General features: G+C 39.5%; 1 protein-coding gene across 1 annotated transcript in view; it reads right to left on the bottom strand.

Annotated features, from left to right (window-relative positions):
- Nucleotides 1-9,543, bottom strand: part of scin (scinderin) — a 131,198-nt gene extending 121,655 nt beyond the window's left edge. The window contains exon 1 of the mRNA XM_051935708.1: nt 9,241-9,543. Coding sequence (XP_051791668.1) covers nt 9,241-9,430 — 190 coding nt within the window. The 5' untranslated portion in view covers nt 9,431-9,543. The remainder of the gene's footprint in view (nt 1-9,240) is intronic.
- Between the last annotated feature and the right edge of the window lie 9,422 nt (nt 9,544-18,965).

Here is an 18,965-nt window from a genome sequence, read left to right as displayed (position 1 = left end):
CTGTGCTACCCATCTAAGACAGGTTCAAATCTAAGCGATCAATGCAGACCTCAGCATTAAAGTTTGCAGTGCACCATGCACTGTTGTATGCAAGTCATATAAATTGTGCTAATGTCTGTGATGCACCATCTTTTGGAAATAGCAACTGGATGGACACACTGACAGACACTCAGACACTTATTCTTTTATTAAGGTAGACTAATTAAAGGGGAGCCAGAATGTATCCCCTTCTGCCAAGGAAAAGATGTCGTTAAAGAAACAACCACGTATGGCATACCTGCTTCAGGTGTCTTCCTAAAAGTAAAATAATTTGCAATTACACAAGGAAGTAATAAGACCCAGCAGTGTGTAGTTCATCTTCATTTGTGTTGTGATTGTGAATTAGTACAAGTCTGCATTGACCGTCTAAATATAATGAATACACTAACAAACCTCTTGCCAACTGTCTTTTTTATTTTAAGAGTGACACCTGCAGATCTGTGGAAGAAGGTCTTCATTGTTTGTATATCCTTAAAAACAGGGCATAAAATGAAGTGAACCTTGGGAATCAGATAAATTGGGGAGTTGGAACTCTCTGAGCCATTATATGGCTATTTTTAATTACTAATTCATAAGCAGTTGGAATGGTGGTACTGTGGTTAGCACTATTACCCCACAGCAGTGAAATCTTCACATTCTTCTTAAGTCTGCGTGGGTCTTCCCTTATGGTAGTATGTTTTTCATCTAAAAAACTGTACAGGTTAGATGTAATGGGGACTTTATAAAGTTACACTTTCTCTTAATATGTGTTGTAAGTTTAAAAAGAACATTACACCAGCATGTAAATTACAAAGATCACTAACAGGTTTTCTCAGTATCTTAAACAAGCACAAATTTAAATGAACATTACTGCACTGTTTTGCTAGGGTTTACAAATTAAAACGTATTTTCTCAAGTCATGTCAGCATTAGGTGGCATACAAAGCAAATATTAATCTCATTATTTGGGACATTTTAGGGATACTGGCAATTGTAAATTGTTAGTATGAGTGTGTGCAGTGATGGATCTGTGAAAGGTTTCTTCCTGTCCTGCTTTAGGTGCCCGTGGGATAAGTGACTCTCCTTATCACCCTGAATTGAATCAAACAGGTGACAATATCCATGTCACATGTAGACAGCAAGTGTGTTAATTAGGCCAATGGTGGTTTACTTTTTCTCTGTTTATTGCCGGGCCCAGTCACCTAGGAGATTCTGAAAACAAAATGGACATGGTTTACGACACATTGCTTTTTCCTTCTAATAGTAGTGTTTAAGTGTGTGGAGGGATTTAGTGGTGTATTTGAAGTTTAAGAAAGAAAAGCCAGTGGTGTTAAGCCAGAAGGTATTCTTCACAACATGCCTACCGCCAGGGGAAATCTGTGCTGGTGGTGGTGGGTGCAGGTATTTCAGTGAAAAACAGGCACTGCAGCCCCCTAAGTGAAACTTCACTTTCATGTTAGTCCCAATAAACAAGATGTAGCAAGAAACCTCACTTCTAAAATATGGCAGTCAGTTTTTTTTATTTAATTAATTGATATTTCTTATTAATAACTATGTTCAAACAAACCATGGTATGGTTGTGTCTTTGACACTTCTTTGAACATTCACCTTCCTTAATAGATTCATAGATGTACTACACAATGTATTTATAGATGTTACTGCAAGACAAATGTGGCATAGTATATGTGGATTAACTATAACCACTGAAATTAGGAAGGTCAATTCACTTACCAAACAAGCAATGCAGATTCAAAATGATAATAAAATCACCAGCAATTCACTTTACCTCACAAACAGTACATGACGATTGAGAAATTACTGCAAAAAGATCGTTTGAATACTGCAAGAGCTCCTCTTTTAGTTCTTGTAAGATTTAAATACAGAACAGGGTGGGAGATGGAGTCATTGTGAAGCTGGTACAGGTTTCGCTATTGTGATTATGGATTCGTAGTTTACATAGTTATCTGACGACTGACAAAGTACAACTATGTGTTAGGGTGCAAGCTGAGCAAGCAAACATATCTAAAAATCTTTTTGCCTAAATTTGAAAGGGGTGGCCCAGTTCATCTGAGGGGGTGACACTCCCATGTCTTCCAAGTGGTACCGGGCTGGCTTTATAAATGGCGTTCATTCCTGTTTTCGGATTTTTAGGTGTTTATTCATCCTTTGGAGATTATAATTGTAATACAGATTACCATAAATGATGAAAAACTGTAAATTAGTAAAGAAAAAATAACCAAATATGTGTGAAAGTTTTCCTCTATGCATGGTGTTTAATGAAAAGTCTGCACTAAGTTTTCAGATTAATGGACCACATAGCCACAATTCATTTCAGCCCTCTGTTTGCCTGTCTTTTTTGACTTGTCCAGATACCTACACATACTGTACATTCATTATGTTTCTTAGAATTTTTTTTTAAATGGTAGCATTCATTTTGACAGCAATCAGCTCTTTTAACTTGCTGATAAATGGCTTATAAAATGCTAACAAGTCATAAAAGCTGGGTTTTCACCAGAACCTAATTGACATCAACCATGAATGAATTGAATAGTTTCATATGCACACTGCTAGCCATCACAGTGTGCCCTTCACTCTGCTCTCACTCCTCTGACATACTGGACTTCTCACGATCAGAACAGCACAAAGTAAAATGGAATCAAAAGACATGAGAGGCAACAATGTAATAGCTTGCAGTAGTGTGGTTCAGTAATTGTTGAAACAAAGACATTGTACAATTACAGTCAGTGATTATACAATCCTACCACCCAAAGTTTGGTACGAGTGCACTTTATGGTTTTGAATAGTTGAATAGTTGTATTTGCTAATGAAAGGTGTCGTGCCTGCACGTCAGTGAAGGTATGTAGTACCTCTGCAGGATGAGAGGTGGAACTGGTACTAATCATGTCCTCTTCCACTTCCTCTACATTTCGAAAAGACACCCATTTCAGAGGGTCTCCAGAAGAAGGCGTCACTCGCTGAGCACCGCAGAATGAAGCTCCTATTTTGTGACACTGACTGAGAAAGAACTCCTTAAAGCCTAAAACCAGCTCTTCATGTTGTTCTTTTTCAGTTCAATTCAGCGTCATAGTGTGCTTGTTTTGACTTTCTATTAACTTAGATTAACTTAGATTAAACAGGGACAGCTTTTATACTTTATACACTCATGAGATGTTCTAATGCTGAACTTTAAGGGAAGAGCTTGGCAGAATTACCTCACACCACTCTTCCCATGCCTTGCATGTATGTAAAGGCTGATGCAAAGTAACACACTGAATGCAGCTTTATCTGCTCTCCATCAAATACTTTTGCAATTCCCAAAAATATTTGGTCACATAAAATGTCTATACCCACTGCTCTCTTAACCAAGATAGCTGAAGTTAACTGGGTTAAAAGAAGTAAATAAATCTACAAATTGTAAATTAATTTTTCAACCAAAATGGCTCAGTTCCACTTCAAATAAATTAACAAGATAATTAAAATGGCAGACTCACTTATGGGACTCATTCTGGACCCCCTGAAGATAGTAGGAAAGGGAGAATGAAAACAAAACTGAGTGCCATTATGAACAATGTTGCACATCCTCTCTCAGACTAGTCTCAGACAGACTAACACTGGGTACTCTCAGCCAATGACTCTTTCAGTAGAAGTGTGTCAAGAAACACTACTGGGCCTCCTTCATACCAACAGCAATATGCCGGCATAATGTCTCACTGTGACTGCCAAGTCATAAGTTTTCTTTCTTTTTAATTTTTTTCCTTTTTAGTCATTTTGGTGTGTGTTCAGATCATAATCTGTCTGTCTGTCTGTCTGTCTGTCTGTCTGTCTGTCTGTCTATATTTGTTAAAAAGGCAAAAGAAAATGCAGTTGGGGACTAGCTTAGTCAGAACCTATAGATATATATATATATATATATATATATATATATATATATATATATATATATATATATATATATATATATATATATACAGTATAGTGCATCCGGAAAGTTTTCACAGCGCATCACTTTTTCCACATTTTGTTATGTTACAGCCTTATTCCAAAATGGATTAAATTCATTTTTTTCCTCAGAATTCTACACACAACACCCCATAATGACAACGTGAAAAAAGTTTTCTTGAGATTTTTGCAAATTTATTTAAAATAAAAAAACTAGAAAGCACATGTACATAAGTATTCAAAGCCTTTGCCATGAAGCTCGAAATTGAGCTCAGATGCATCCTGTTTCCCCTGATCATATTTGAGATGTTTCTGCAGCGTAATTGGAGTCCACCTGTGGTAAATTCAGTTGGTTGGACATGATTTGGAAAGGCACACACCTGTTTATATAAGGTCCCACAGTTGACAGTTCATGTCAGAGCACAAACCAAGCATGAAGTCAAAGAAATTGTCTGTAGACCTCCGAGACAGGATTGTCTTGAGGCACAAATCTGGGGAAGGTTACAGAAAAATTTCTGCTGCTTTGAAGGTCCCAATGAGCACAGTGGCCTCCATCATCCATAAGTGGAAGAAGTTCGAAACCACCAGGACTCTTCCTAGAGCTGGCCGGCCATCTAAACTGAGCGACTGGGGGAGAAGGGCCTTAGTCAGGGAGGTGACCAAGAACCCGATGGTCACTCTGTCAGAGCTCCAGAGGTCCTCTGTGGAGAGAGGAGAACCTTCCAGAAGGACAACCATCTTTGCAGCAATCCACCAATCAGGCCTGTATGGTAGAGTGGCCAGACGGAAGCCACTCCTTAGTAAAAGGCACATGGCAGCCTGCCTGGAGTTTGCCAAAAGGCACCTGAAGGACTCTCAGACCATGAGAAAGAAAATTCTCTGGTCCGATATGACAAAGATTGAACTCTTTGGTGTGAATGCCAGGTGTCACGTTTGGAGGAAACCTGGCACCTTCCCTACAGTGAAGCATGGTGGTGGCAGCATCATGCTGTGGGGATGTTTTCCAGCAGCAGGAACTGGGAGACTAGTCAGGATAAAGGGAAAGATGACTACAGCAATGTACAGAGACATCCAGGATGAAAACCTGCTCCAGAGCGCTTTTGACCTCAGACTGGGGCAACGGTTCATCTTTCAGCAGGACAACGACCCTAAGCACACAGCCAAGATATCAAAGGAGTGGCTTTAGGACAACTCTGTGAATGTCCTTGAGTGGCCCAGCCAGAGCCCAGACTTGAATCTGATTGAACATCTCTGGAGAGATCTTAAAATGGCTGTGCACCGACGTTTCCCATCCAACCTGATGGAGCTTGAGAGGTGCTGCAAAGAGGAATGGGCGAAACTGGCCAAGGATAGGTGTGCCAAGCTGGTGGCATGATATTCAACAAGACTTGAGGCTGTAATTGCTGCCAAAGGTGCATCGACAAAGTATTGAGCAAAGGCTGTGAATACTTATGTACATGTGATTTCTCAGTTTTTTTATTTTTAATAAATTTGCAAAAACCTGAAGTAAACTTTTTTCACGTTGTCATTATGGGGTGTTGTGTGCAGAATTCTGAGGAAAAAAATGAATTTAATCTATTTTAGAATAAGGCTGTAACATAACAAAATGTGGAAAAGTTGATGCGCTGTGAATACTTTCCGGATGCACTGTATATAACCTATATATATATATATATATATATATATATATATATATATATATATATATATATACGTATATTTGCAGCTGGAGATCCACAAAGGGAGAAAAAATGAATCTCGTATCATAAAGTAGTTTTTATTCCTGAGCTTTCAACCCCTGCCAGGGGTCCTCATCAGAGGATAATGCTTAGACTTACAAGAATCAAAGGCAATATATAGCAAGACATTATGTGGAGGGGGGGGTGGGGGGGGTTTGGGGGGGGCTAAGTCAGTGTGATGGGGGGGGTATTGGGTGTACAGTTTATTTATTATGAACATGTTCTTCTTAAGTTTGCATATGCTGGATTTATGTCCAAGTGTCTGTTGATGGCGTTCTCATTTGATAGCCAAGATTTGGCCAGCTCTCTTCGGGTTGAAAGCTCAGGAATAAAAACTACTTTATGATACGTGATTCATTTTTTCTCCCTTTGTGGATCTCCAGCTGCAAATATGCAAACCGTATCACAGACCTTTTCTTCCATGTATATATATATATATATATATATATATATATATATATATATATATATATATATATATATACAGTATATATATATATATATATATATATATATATTGTCACACACGTGCGAATGGGAGGCAACTAAAGGACTTGGGTAAGGGCAGTTCCGAGTCATACCGGAATGTGGCAGAGTGCACTGACTCTTTTTCTCCTTTTCCTGTAGACCAAGCACGGGAGATTCCACCTGGCTCACTTGACGTCACTTCCGGGAGACCTTGCCGGCTCCGGCCCCTGTGATGTCATGTCTGGGCTCGAACCAATGACTGGAGACCTTCATGAGCCCAACCCATATGATCTCACTTTCTGTCTTCCCCTTTAAAAGCCTGAACCTTTTCCCTATTCCCTCAGTTCAGTTTTGGACTTGGTTTTGTGCACATCAGTGCTGTATATAATTTTTTAGATTTTGCAGCCAGCAGCAGAAATTACCAAATTTTACGGGTGGCTGCCCCAAACCTTTCTATGTCTCGGAGTCAAGTTTGTGACAATATATATATATATATATATATATATATATATATATATATATATATATACAATATAAGAGAGACTTTTTTTAACACAATTTATTAAGAATTTCAAAAGCAATTTATATCACTTTTCTACATAGTCACCTTCCCAGCGTTGTACCAACTTTTTATTACCCAATTACTACTGCTCCCGCCTTCACTGTTTTCAACAAAAATATAAAATTGTGGAAACTTTTTGGATGTTCCTCATATTTATACTATATATATATGTATATATACTGTATATATATAAATATATATATATATATATATATATATATATATATATATATATATATATATATATATATATATATATATATATACATACATATATATATATATATATTATAAAAAAAATCTTGGGGAAGGAGACTAGGGAGACAAGACATGATCTTCTCAGAAGACAATTTGAAGTCCCGCGAGAGACACTTTAACTTGCTCCCAGCTCTTAAAACAACGACAAGTGACAAGCAAAACAGGCAGCTTGCCAGCAGCAGAAAGCCAGCAGATGATCCGACCGCTTTTCCTTGCATGTGTTCAGCCACCCTAACCCCACCCCCCCAACGGGCAGCACGACAGCAGCAGCAGCAACAGAAAGACAGCAGATGACCCGATAGCATCTCCTTAGCATCCGTTCAGCCGCACCCCACTTCACAATGCGAGCAGCATTATACATCCTGCGAGAAAGAGATTTAATCACACCCATGGCCAGAAATAAAGGACAAGTATTGTTTTTACAACATCATGTGAGAAAAGGCAGTGAGACATCATTTAAAACAAATCCACGGACATCTAACCTAGCAGTTGTTGGATTGCTTTTGGCAGACACGCTTCATGTGCTCTCAGCTCTTAAAACAACGACAAGCAAAACATGCAGCGAAGAAAGCCAGCAGATGATCCGACCGATTATCCTTAGCGTGCGTTCAGCCACCCTAACTGTACTGTCATACTGAAATATCTTTCCATTCACACCTTTTCTAAACCTGCTTTGTTCATTACAAGATCACCTGCAGCCAGAGTCTGTCCATATAGCTTCAAGTTCAAGGCAGAAAGCCACTCCAGAATTGTACCAGTCTATCACAGGTTATGTTTACACCAAGCCAATTTGCATTGAGTATTCCCACCTGAACTAACCTGCACATCTTTTGGATAAGTGGCTTATAAAAGTTAGAAGTATAACTGATATCATGGCAACACTGCAGCCTGAAGATGCCACATATTCGGCTCAAATCCTGATCATTGTCTTTGTAGAGTAGGCACATTCTCTTCATGTCCGCCCAAGTTTTCCTTCAGCTGCTCCTATTTTCTTCCCAAATCCTCAATCACTTGCTTTAATTAACAGGAATTCTAAATTGCTTCTGTGTGAGTGTGAGTAGGTAGGTGTTTGTGTCTCAGAGGGCCCTGCTATGACTGCTGCTTTGTCCAAGGCAGGTTCTGGCCTTGTTAATGCATAGGGCTCCAGTTCCCCTGAACCCTGAACTAAACTATGCAGGACTGAGAATGTCATGTTCTGTTACTACAAGATAAAATAATTACATATTCTTAGAGCTGTCAGATCTTTCTGCTCTTAAGTACCATAAGAGATTCTCAGCATCTACAGATGATACTCATACTAGTACTAGTAAAAGGAGTCATTAATGTTTTATAATTACTAGATTCCTAAGCATAATTTTGGATTGATTTTAAATAAAACATTATAAATGAAAATATAAGAAACAGTAAGACCCAGTTCTCTTTTGGAGACACGCATTCCTGTGGTGCAAGGCATGTACTGTAGCAGAAATTAAGCTAAAAATACACCTGAAAGACTTATTCAGAAAAGCGAACGGAGCATTTGGACAGCACAGTTAACTTTGGAGGAGCAGAGAAATGGTAAAAAAAGCTCATGTTGATACAAGTGTTTATCTATAAATTCAACTTTTGGGGAGAAAAAGGAGGCCAAATAAGCACCTTAATATCCTCATAATTCGGATATATTTAAAAATTTGTACTTAAAAATGTTCATCCATAATGTTTTGAATTTATTTAGTATTTTTTTCAGACTATGGTGTAGTAATGTAAGTCTTGTAGAATTGTAAGCTACTTGGGTAAAACCAATCAAATAAATTAATGAAATAAAACATAATTCCTATATAGTATATTTCAATTTACATATTGAATGTCAATAAAAGATGTAACAAAATAAAAATACATTATACATATTAAACAAGACACAGAATAACTGTACTATAACAAATAAATCTTGCAGTGCGTACATAGAAATAAATATATTCACACACTGCATAAATTATGTGTGTGTGTATGTGTGCGTACTGTATATAATGCATATATATATATACACATACACACACAATGTATATACTGTATATATGCAGATATTAATGCAGATGCATGTTTCTGTATAGTGTAATCAATTAAGTTTTTGAAGCTTCTACATATTTAAAAAGTAATATATGAGTATATTAAGTTAAGGCTATAAAAGTAAGCTATGACCTTCCAGAATCCTTGGTAAAGCTACTTCAGTTAACATCATCTTTTTTAATAAGTGAAAATTTATTCTAGTGTCACTTACCCAGCCAAAAGTGCAGATTGTAAAAATAATTGTCCTTCTGCTTAACTGTCTGTAACACAACATAAGCATCTCCTACAAAAAAATTTCCATGTAAACTTTCAGGTACAGGTGCCAGTTCCATTTTTTCAATTCTCCAGATCTGAAGGCCAGGGTTCTTGCCTGCCTTGTCAAATTCTTTATGATACACCATTATGCCTCCTGCATACAACTCCTTCTTGTCCTAAGAAATGAAGTGACTTTATGAAGTCGTTCCAGTGAGCCTCAGTGCAGATCACAGCACACGTCTGAGTTTGGTACAAACAGTGAGGCCAGTTTATTGACTTGTGCTGCACCTCACGCTCAGAGGGTGTGTCTCTGTCAAAGTGCACTTTCATTTGCTGCTGCAATCTCTCCGGCTTCTCAGTACCTCTGACAGTGCACAGGCTGCATGGGGAGCCTAGCACAGCTGGTTAGTCTTGAACATTTACACAAACTTTTCTAAATCAGCCTATCAATGCTGTACTTGCGCTTTTAAGAGTTTTAAAATGTAATGCTTTTGGCCTGACAGGATCACATTAAAAATTAATAAGTTTGCTTTAAACTAGCAATGTATATAAAACCGGCCAGTCAGCATTTGTGGTGTTTCTTCTGTTTTACATTTTGAGCTGTACTTAAATTAATTATTTTTATTTCTATTTTTATTAAATATGCATACCCACAGGACACAGAGTGGTACAATGGTTAGCTCCAGCATGTTAGTTCCAGCACCTTGCCTTATTTAAGTGGGTGTTTCTTCAGATATTCCAGTTTTCATCCCACATCTCAAATACATGCATGTTGAGTTAACCAGCTCCTGTAAAAATGGCCAGTCTTGCATGTTATGTACCCTACCACAGACTGAAATGTTTCCTGTCTATGCTTCCAGGATAGGCACTGGCCTCCATTGATACTAAACTGGGTAAATCAGATAGAACATGAATAAACAGAGATTTACTCACCTTATGGCATGCAGATATTTGTGAATCACTAAATTAGGAGAAAATCAGTTTTATTACCCCACACTTTTGCTCTCCTATTTGTTCTTGTATTTAATATATAAAGTTGAATGTGTTTGGGTATGTTTGTTAGTCTGAAATGCAAATCTATACCGTTGAACCTGTCTTTGCCAGATTTTGCCCTGATTACCCACTTGTACAGTATAAAAAATCCTCCCTGGGTAGCTTTATTTAGTAACCACAGTGGCACTTTATTAAGGAAGTCCCTGTAGACGACGTTGTTGGGATTTGGCACAAAGTTTGCAAAGTTGCTCCTCACGGTGGGTTTAGTCAGTGAAAGTTTTCCTCCTGAAGAATTTATTTAGTGACCACATCTGCAATTTTTTCTGCCCTGGGTAGTGCTGGGTACACTATTACGTATGGAAGTCCATACTTTCGCTGCATCTTCCTGGCAGTTACAGTTTATCATCAAACACAGAAGAAGAACCAACACCGGATGGTGTAATGTTATTGTAGGATGCTTTTACTTTAAAATGTCAGAGACCAAAAATCAAGGGGCCTTTATATTAATTTGTGGATAACATTAGAAAAAATACATTTGCATGTTTCAAAATACCAATGGCCTAGTATGGCTATAGTGTAAACCACACAGGCTGTGTTTCATAACTTGTGTGTGGAGCTTGCTTTCCTCCTACAAATTCAGTTCTTTTCCTCCATTGTACTACTTACTTTCTCCTACTAACCATTTACAGTATATCCAATTCTGTAGTTCCACTGAAGGCCTAGGGTTAGTCATGATATCGGTAATTAGTGTGGCTGTCTAGAGGCCCCACATCACAGGACCTAGTCAGATTTCATTTCCTATTAAATGGCAGACTACCTGGGATATTGTTGGAATGCCACACCTATCAAATTGGAATCTTGCACTTTCCCTGTGGACAGAATCCATGACGATGAAGGCTAATTCTAAAAGTATCACAAGTTTCCTTTTGGTATCATGACCAACCTGCTGATTCTCCTTTACATTTTTCTTCTTGTGCAGTACATGAGGACAGTCTTTGGATGTTTGCCCATTGCACTGAACTGTCATCAAATATATTGTAAGAGAGGGCTGGAACACCCAAGAAATGGAAGGATGGGAGAAGGCAGCCTCTTTAGGGCACTGCTTCCCCCATAATGTTAGATGGCAGCTCCCCTGGATTGCAATGGTGCCCCGGATTCCCACAGGGCACTATGGGACTTGGAGTCCTTTATCTCAGTCCTCTTGGGTACCGTGGGTGCCACCAGGGGATGCCTTAAAAATGGAGGTGCCGTATGGCATGGAGTTTCTGCCTAACCCAGAAGTGCTTGAGCACCATGTGGGTGGAAGAGCAGGGACGAGCCAGAGTCAGGAGTAGGAGGGCAAAGCTTGTCAGGAGGAGTGGAGGTGGAAGGATTAAGAGAGAAAGAGAAGAGGAAGAAGAAGAAGAGAACTATGCTTTAGTGCTGTCTTTGTACTGTGTTGCTGTTGGGGAGACGAGAAAAAAGCATTTCCCCATAGAAATAAATAGTGTGTCTTGTGTTGGAACTCGTGTCTCTGCCCATCGGTGCACTAATTTATGGAAGATTAGTCAGTCAGTCAATCATTGTCCAACCCGCAATATCCTAGCACAGGGTCACGGGGGTCCTCTGGAGCCAATCCCTGCCAACACAGGGCGCAAAACAGGAAACAAACCTCGGGCAGGGCGCCAGCCCTCCGCAGGACATATATATATACCGCATATATATACCGCATTTACCCATGTACCACGCGCACATTTTTTCCCGAAAATTATCATTAGAAAATCAGGTGCACGTCATACACAAGGAAATTTTTTTCTGGAATGTTTACTTCTGCTTGGGCTCTCTCACTCGCTCTCTCTCTCGTTCACTTGCACGTGCTCTCTCTCTTGCTTGTTAGCTTGCGCTTTCTCTCTTTCTCTCTTGCTTGTTAGCTCACGCTTTCTCTCTCTCTTGATCATTTGCGCGCACTGTCTCTCTCTCTCTCTCTCTTTTGCTCGTGTGCGCTCTCTCTTTCGCTCGTGCGCGATCTCTCTCTCTCTCTTGCTCGTTTGCTCATGCTCTTTCTCACTGTCTCTCGCGCTTGCTCGCGCTCTCTCTCTCTCTCGCTCACTCGTGCGCGCTCTCTGTCTCTCTTACTCGTTCGCTCGCGCTTTCTCCCTCGCTCTTTCGTCATGCAACAAAAACAGAAGGGCATTTCGCGGAAAACGTGCCCTAAACTCTTCCTATACAATCACAACGTGCGTCATACACGGGGAAAATTTTTTTCGTGATTTTCTTTGTAAAAATTAGGGTGCGTGTCTTACACAAGGGTGCGTGGTACACAAGTAAATATGGTATATATATGCCCATCTGAGATTCACCTTCTGGGCTAAGTACTACCATCCTGGGATATGAGGAGGTGTCCCATCCTTTTTTTCCCACAATCTTGTGAAACCACCCACACAGGGCAGTTGACTCCGTCGCTTCTGGTCCCTCCACTATAGAGCTGAAGTGCTCCCGCCATGGCTCATCTCATCTTGGCGCTGTTGCCTAACGCTTTTTCTCCTTTCTCCCCTACCAATAAGATGACTGCCAGGCCCAGTGACACCACCTCCAGGTCACATTTTCCTGGCCCCGCCCCTTCCTTTCTGGCTTTTTCTTAAGGGGTATTGCTGCCATTTTAGTCTCAGTTTCGATTTTGACTACAGTCTGAAAAGACCATTATATATTTGACAACTCTTTTTGTTTAATTTTTTTCATGAATTATACGGGGTTTGCCTTCAAGATGCCCCAACTCTTTATCTTGTCTTGTCTCCTGTTTTACAACTAACAGGGTAGTACAGTATAGTAGTACAGTAAATATACATTTGACATCATTTACCTTGGTTTTTACAACACAAGATAAAGTGCCCATTTTGATATGTACATTTTCATATATATTAAATGTATATTCATGAAAAAATGGTGTCAGATGAGAGAGATGATTTTAATTTTAATTATCAAGAGATCATTTTTTGCTGTTTTTCCTTTGATTCAAGCAACATTTACATTTGTTAATATTCATTTGTAAACAGTGGTCTTACAATTTCATGACAGAACTTGATAGTAAAGGATAAAACAACTTGAGAAGCCTTTATTTAATGCAGCACTGCCATCATCTGGATAGCATCAGTTATGTTGACAGATGTTTACAAGAACACACATTTATATGAATTTAACCAGGCAATTTATTTATTACCAGACAAATATTTCATGCCTTTTTTTTTAATTTTCACAGTTTATGTCTTTAGAAGTATTCCAACAATAATTACAAATTAAATGACCGGTATGTCAGTTGTAAGACTGTTATTTTTTATTAAAGTTGTTATTTTAAAGTGTTTAGCATAGCAATACATAACATAGCTTTTATTACAGAAACATGTACATTTTGTTAAGAGCCATTTACGTTTCAATGCAGCCGATTTCTTTACATCAATGAAGGCACTACCTAGTGATGGCCTGCTAGAGAACAGGACATTAGTGGCTTCAGTCTGGGATGGTAGCTCCTCTTGGTAGGGTTCTTAGAGGTAGAAATGACACAGAATGTGTTTAGAAAGTCACTTATTTTTACTTACTGCATATGCTTTAGTTCTGTTGCTCATCTATTTAATTATTGTAAATACTCTGACATTCTATGCAGATAACTCTGAATTATGATGCCTACTTAGGGTCATAAAATACATCTTCAAAATCTTCCAAGGAGTCAATAACGCTAATCCAGCAGGATTTTGAGTCACATATTCAAGAACATCGGTGAAAATTGCACTGTATGCTCACAAAGTACAAATGGGAAAATACAACTTGACAACCACTACACAAAATGGTGGTGCCCTGAAAGGGAACAAGAATGACGAAAATATGATGTTAACATTAAACAAACCATCCTTAAACAAACACTCCTCCTACAAGCTTGGCTCCAGGACATGGCCCTGGTTTCTCTTTTTCAAGCAAGGTTACTGAGTCTTTGAAAAGACTTCCCATACAGATCAATATGAATTTCACTTAGTCTGGTCCCTTGCCTAGAATCAGTTTGCTTTGGGTAACCCTACAAGGGGAAATTTCCCCAGACAACACAGCTTGTGGGATCATTAGGACACACAAACCCCTCCACCATGATAAGGTGACTATTCACTGAAGTTGTGATTGAGAGGAATGGCCTACCTGATCTGAACCTTTGTTTGTGTTGTGCTTTATTATTGAACTTTTGTGCTAGTCAGAGTTTGTCCATAACAAACACCAAGTTTGTGCAAGTAAGTGCAATTTACGAAAGGGAACCAGAAGGTGTGTTCCAACTTTAGCAATATCATATTCCTCAGCCTCTCTGGGAAGGCCTATGCCAGGGTTCTGGAATGGAGGATCTGGGTGTTGGTGGAGCCTTCAATTCAGTAGGGACAATAGGGATTTTGTCCCAGTCACAGAACACTGGACCAACTTTTTACCCCCACAGGTTCATGGATGTATGCCCAACCAGTCTACATCTGTTTAATGGACTTGGGAAAGTCATATGACTGCATCTCTTGGGGTGTCCTGTGGAGGGTGCTTTGGGAGTATGGGATATCAGGCCTGCTGTTGTGGGCTCTTCAATCCCAGTATAATTGGAGCAAAAGCTTGGTTTGCATTGCCAGCAGTAAGTCAGACTCACTCCCAGAGGGTGTGGGATTCCACCTGGGCTGCCTTTTCTTACCAATTCTGTTAAATTTCTTTTATGGACAGAATTTCTAGCTGCAGCCAAGGGGTGGAGTGTGTCTAGTTTGGTGACCTCAGAATCACATCTCTGCTTTTTTTCAATGATGTGGTTTTCTTGACTTCATCAGGCTATGATCTTAGACACATGCTGGAGTGGTTTCCAGCCAGATGAGGATCAGCACCCCTATGTCCAAGGTTATGGTTCTTAGCTGAAAAAGATTAGAGTGCTCTCTCTGGGTCGGGGATGCGGTGTTGCCTCAAGTGGAGATCAACAGGTAGAGGGTCAGTTGGGGTGAAAAGACAGCTGAACTGAAAGGCAAGGCTCTCAACTTACCAGCTGATCTATGTTCCTTCCCTCACCTATGGTTACAAGCTGTGGGTAGTGATCAAAAGAAATAGATTGTGGATACAAATGGAAAAAATTCCTTTTCTTTACAAGTTGTCTGGGCTCAACCTTACAGATACTGTAGATTGAGGAACACAGACTTTTGGGAGATGCTCAGAGAAGAACCATTCCTCCTCAACTTGACAGTTGAGGTGGTTCAAGCGTCTGATTAGGATGCCTCCTGGATGCCTCCCTGGGGATGTATTTCAGACATGTCCAACCTACAGGAGACCTTGGAGCAGACACACAACACTCTAGGGAGATTATATTTCTCAGCTGTCCTGGGAACGCCACAGTATCCCCCAGAGGAGTTAGAGAAGGTGACTGGGAAGAGGGACACTTGGGCATCTTTGCTAAGACTGCTGCCCTTGCAACTTGGACCCAAATAAATGGCAGAAAATGGATGGATGGATAGATGGATGGATATAAATTACAGTCACATTTGTTAATGGCACATTGCTGAGCTCTCTCTCGCCTACATATAGAAGAATGGACTCATGTATGAAAATTCCATCAAAGCTGCTTTCCTGGCACACTTCTATTGTTGTGTCCCTTGCACACATTAAAGTAGCATGTTCAAATCACTTCATTGCATGGAGTTGCACATTCTCACATTTCCGCATAATTCACTTGAGCCTCTCTACCATTTTAAATAATATGTATGTGTAACATGCATGTATAATGCTGTCTATCACTCAGATGGAAATAAACCTGTAGTACTGTATGTGATCACGTGAACACTCAGTGTAGAATAAATGAAATTATTAAGCAGCAGCAGTGTAAAATTGAAGAAAAGAACCTAATAAAAAAGCAGTACAGGGACATCACCAACCCCTACTGAAGAAGTGTAATTACAACTTCAGAAAATAAAAAAAATACTTTTTGTTGAGCGGATTTGGTTTCTTGTTAACTTCCTCCAATAACGGCTGGTTGTTTTGATATCATATTGCTAGTGTGTCAGGGGATGGACTTTGCTTAAAGTTTTGTGAAATTTCCCCTTAAATTACTATTGTATGAAACACAAAACTCACTAAAATAATTTTTTTGAGGGGGAAGTAAAACATTTTTGGGGGGTAGAAAGCAAGGAATTTTGCTTCCTAAGGGTTATTCCATAATTGAAACCTCTATGTCCTTCCTTCAAGCTAATTACATGGAACTTCACATGCTCTCATCTGCCTCATGCACTACCTGCTTGCTTCCCCAACTCTGTAAACTGATTCAAGCCAGGGTTTTTACAGAGTCTAGCCAGCTGCCACCCACCCAGGCCAATGGACAAAAAGGTAGACATAAAGGTTGCAAATAAGATGAAAATATATGTGATAAAACTGTGATTTTACATTTGTACCAAAATGTAGTATGTTTTGTTATTTTCTTTTACTGTGAATTAAATTTTACACAAACTATTTAGCTCATAATTAATTGTGATATACTGTACATTGCAAAACCCATTTGTACCAGAGGTGGGTTGGCTATTCATCAGAGCTGGCAAATTAACAACACTAACAAAGATTTTCAGAAATGGTTTTGTCATGTCACCATCCTGTAATGAAGAAGGGTGGTCCTAACTTCCAGGACAAAATATTTTCTCCTTTGGCTCACTCAGAAGGCTAACATTCTTTTTATTTGTCTTTGTGGAGGCTGGTCAAGCATTACCTGTTAGGCCCGAGATGAACCAACACAAAGCATGTGAAGTGCAAACCTGTTACATTTTCACTTAAGTTCACAACTATTTCAAATGACCAAGTGTACATTTATGACTTTTACTTACTTAACCTTCAAAAAAATTTAAAGTTTTGTTTTTCCTTAATAAATTTACAGCATGAGAAGAGTCTTTTGCATGTTGAACAACTGGTTCAGAAATGCAAATTCTCAAAGGCAAATTCTTAGCCTAAGCATATTTCAGCCAGTGTATAGTATGGACTGGAGCCATGTCACCAAACAGCAGACAAAACAATAAAAAGCATGTGCAAGTTGGGCCAAATGTTTAAATGCAGTTATTATGCTTGATTTCCATAGCAAAGCTACTGTTTTTACAAAAAAATCAACCATTCACTGCCTTCTAACAGTATTGGACACCTTTCTCTCTAGCCTACCTTAGAAATGATGGGAAACTTAATTTCTAGTTAACTGTGACCAAAGCATACAATAGGTTTCAACTGTAGAAACTAACTTGTTTCAACTGATTACAGTAATCCCTCGCTACTTCGCGGTTCACTTTTCGCGGATTCACGACTTCGCGGGTTTTATATGTAAGCATATCTAAATATATAACGCGGATTTTTCGCTGCTTCGCGGGTTTCTGCGGACAATGCGTCTTTTTACTTCTGGTACTTGCTATCTCAGTTGGTTTGCCCAGTTGATTTCATGCAAGAGATGCTATTGGCAGATGGCTGAGAAGCTACCCAATCAGAGCACGCAGTTAAGTTCCTGTGTGCTGCTGATTGGCTCAGCGACGGAGTGTTTCATTAACCAGGAAGTCTCATCTCACTCATTCAGCATTAACGTGCTACTGATTCAGGGGCCGTGTCCAAGCGCCAACAGAAGATGCAAATGATTGCAGAAAAGGTAAACGTTTTGGATATGTTGAAGGAAGGGAACAGTTACACCATTACAGCATCAATGAGTCCACGATTCTTTTTATTTAAAAAGGAGGAAAAGCATATAAGATCTACGGCCGCAGTGTCCTTTAACCAGGGCACAAAACGAGTTGCAAGTGGACGTGATAAGGCAGTAGTCTGGATGGAATCTGCTTTAGGAATCTTTGCAACAAGGTCGACGACGTCATGACCGCCTACAAGCTGCTACATGTACTTCGCTATACAGCAAGTGTAAACTTATCTACCGATTTCATATTGCTTAGCAGTTGTCCTTGTTATTAATAGAGTAAAGGGTGGGTTGTATACAATACAGGGAGGGTTTAAAAACGTCCAAATACACGTTAAATAATTAAATAAATATGGTGTCCCCTACTTCGCGGAAATTCAGTTATCGCGGTCGGCCTTGGAACCTATCTCCCGCGATAAGTGAGGGATTACTGTATAGCTGAATAAAAAAGGTGTGTTTTAATTTTTTTTACATTTTAAATTGGATCAAGAAAGTAAAAAGTACACAAAATAATGGAGAGTCCTGAAAAGATACTCCCAGTAACACATACAGAGGAAGTGTAGGGGACACCAGTATGTTCTTACTACTTATAGGGCTCAAGATAGAGGAGATGCCTGTGATGGTGCCTTCCCAACCCACAAGTAAAAAAATTTTTTTTGGAGTTTGTCTCGACCGTTACAGGAGATGGATGTCTGAAACGGAACTCAGTTAGCAGCGGTGTTCATTTTTCTCTTATTTTTTTATCATCCCGAGGTATCCTCTATTTACCCAACTCGAGGAGGTTCTATTACAGTTTTTGCTCAGAAAGAAACGGAAAAGAAACCCAAAGCTACACCCAAGCCTAGACAGGCATCAAGTCCAAGTCCCAACTGAAAGGTACATCCTTACAGGGACTGACCTGGAACAGACAGGCCAAAGCACAAATTTCCCGTGACCTTGGTCTGCTGCATCGTCTCCAGTCGAGAGTGAAACTGGGAGTGAATGTGCAAGTCACGCAGGTTATGTTAGCTTGTCGA

The sequence above is a fragment of the Erpetoichthys calabaricus genome, chromosome 13, assembly GCF_900747795.2.
Source record: "Erpetoichthys calabaricus chromosome 13, fErpCal1.3, whole genome shotgun sequence".
NCBI lineage: Eukaryota > Metazoa > Chordata > Cladistia > Polypteriformes > Polypteridae > Erpetoichthys > Erpetoichthys calabaricus.
The sequence above is the reverse complement of the archived record's forward strand: the minus strand, read 5'-3'. Positions and strand labels throughout refer to the sequence as shown.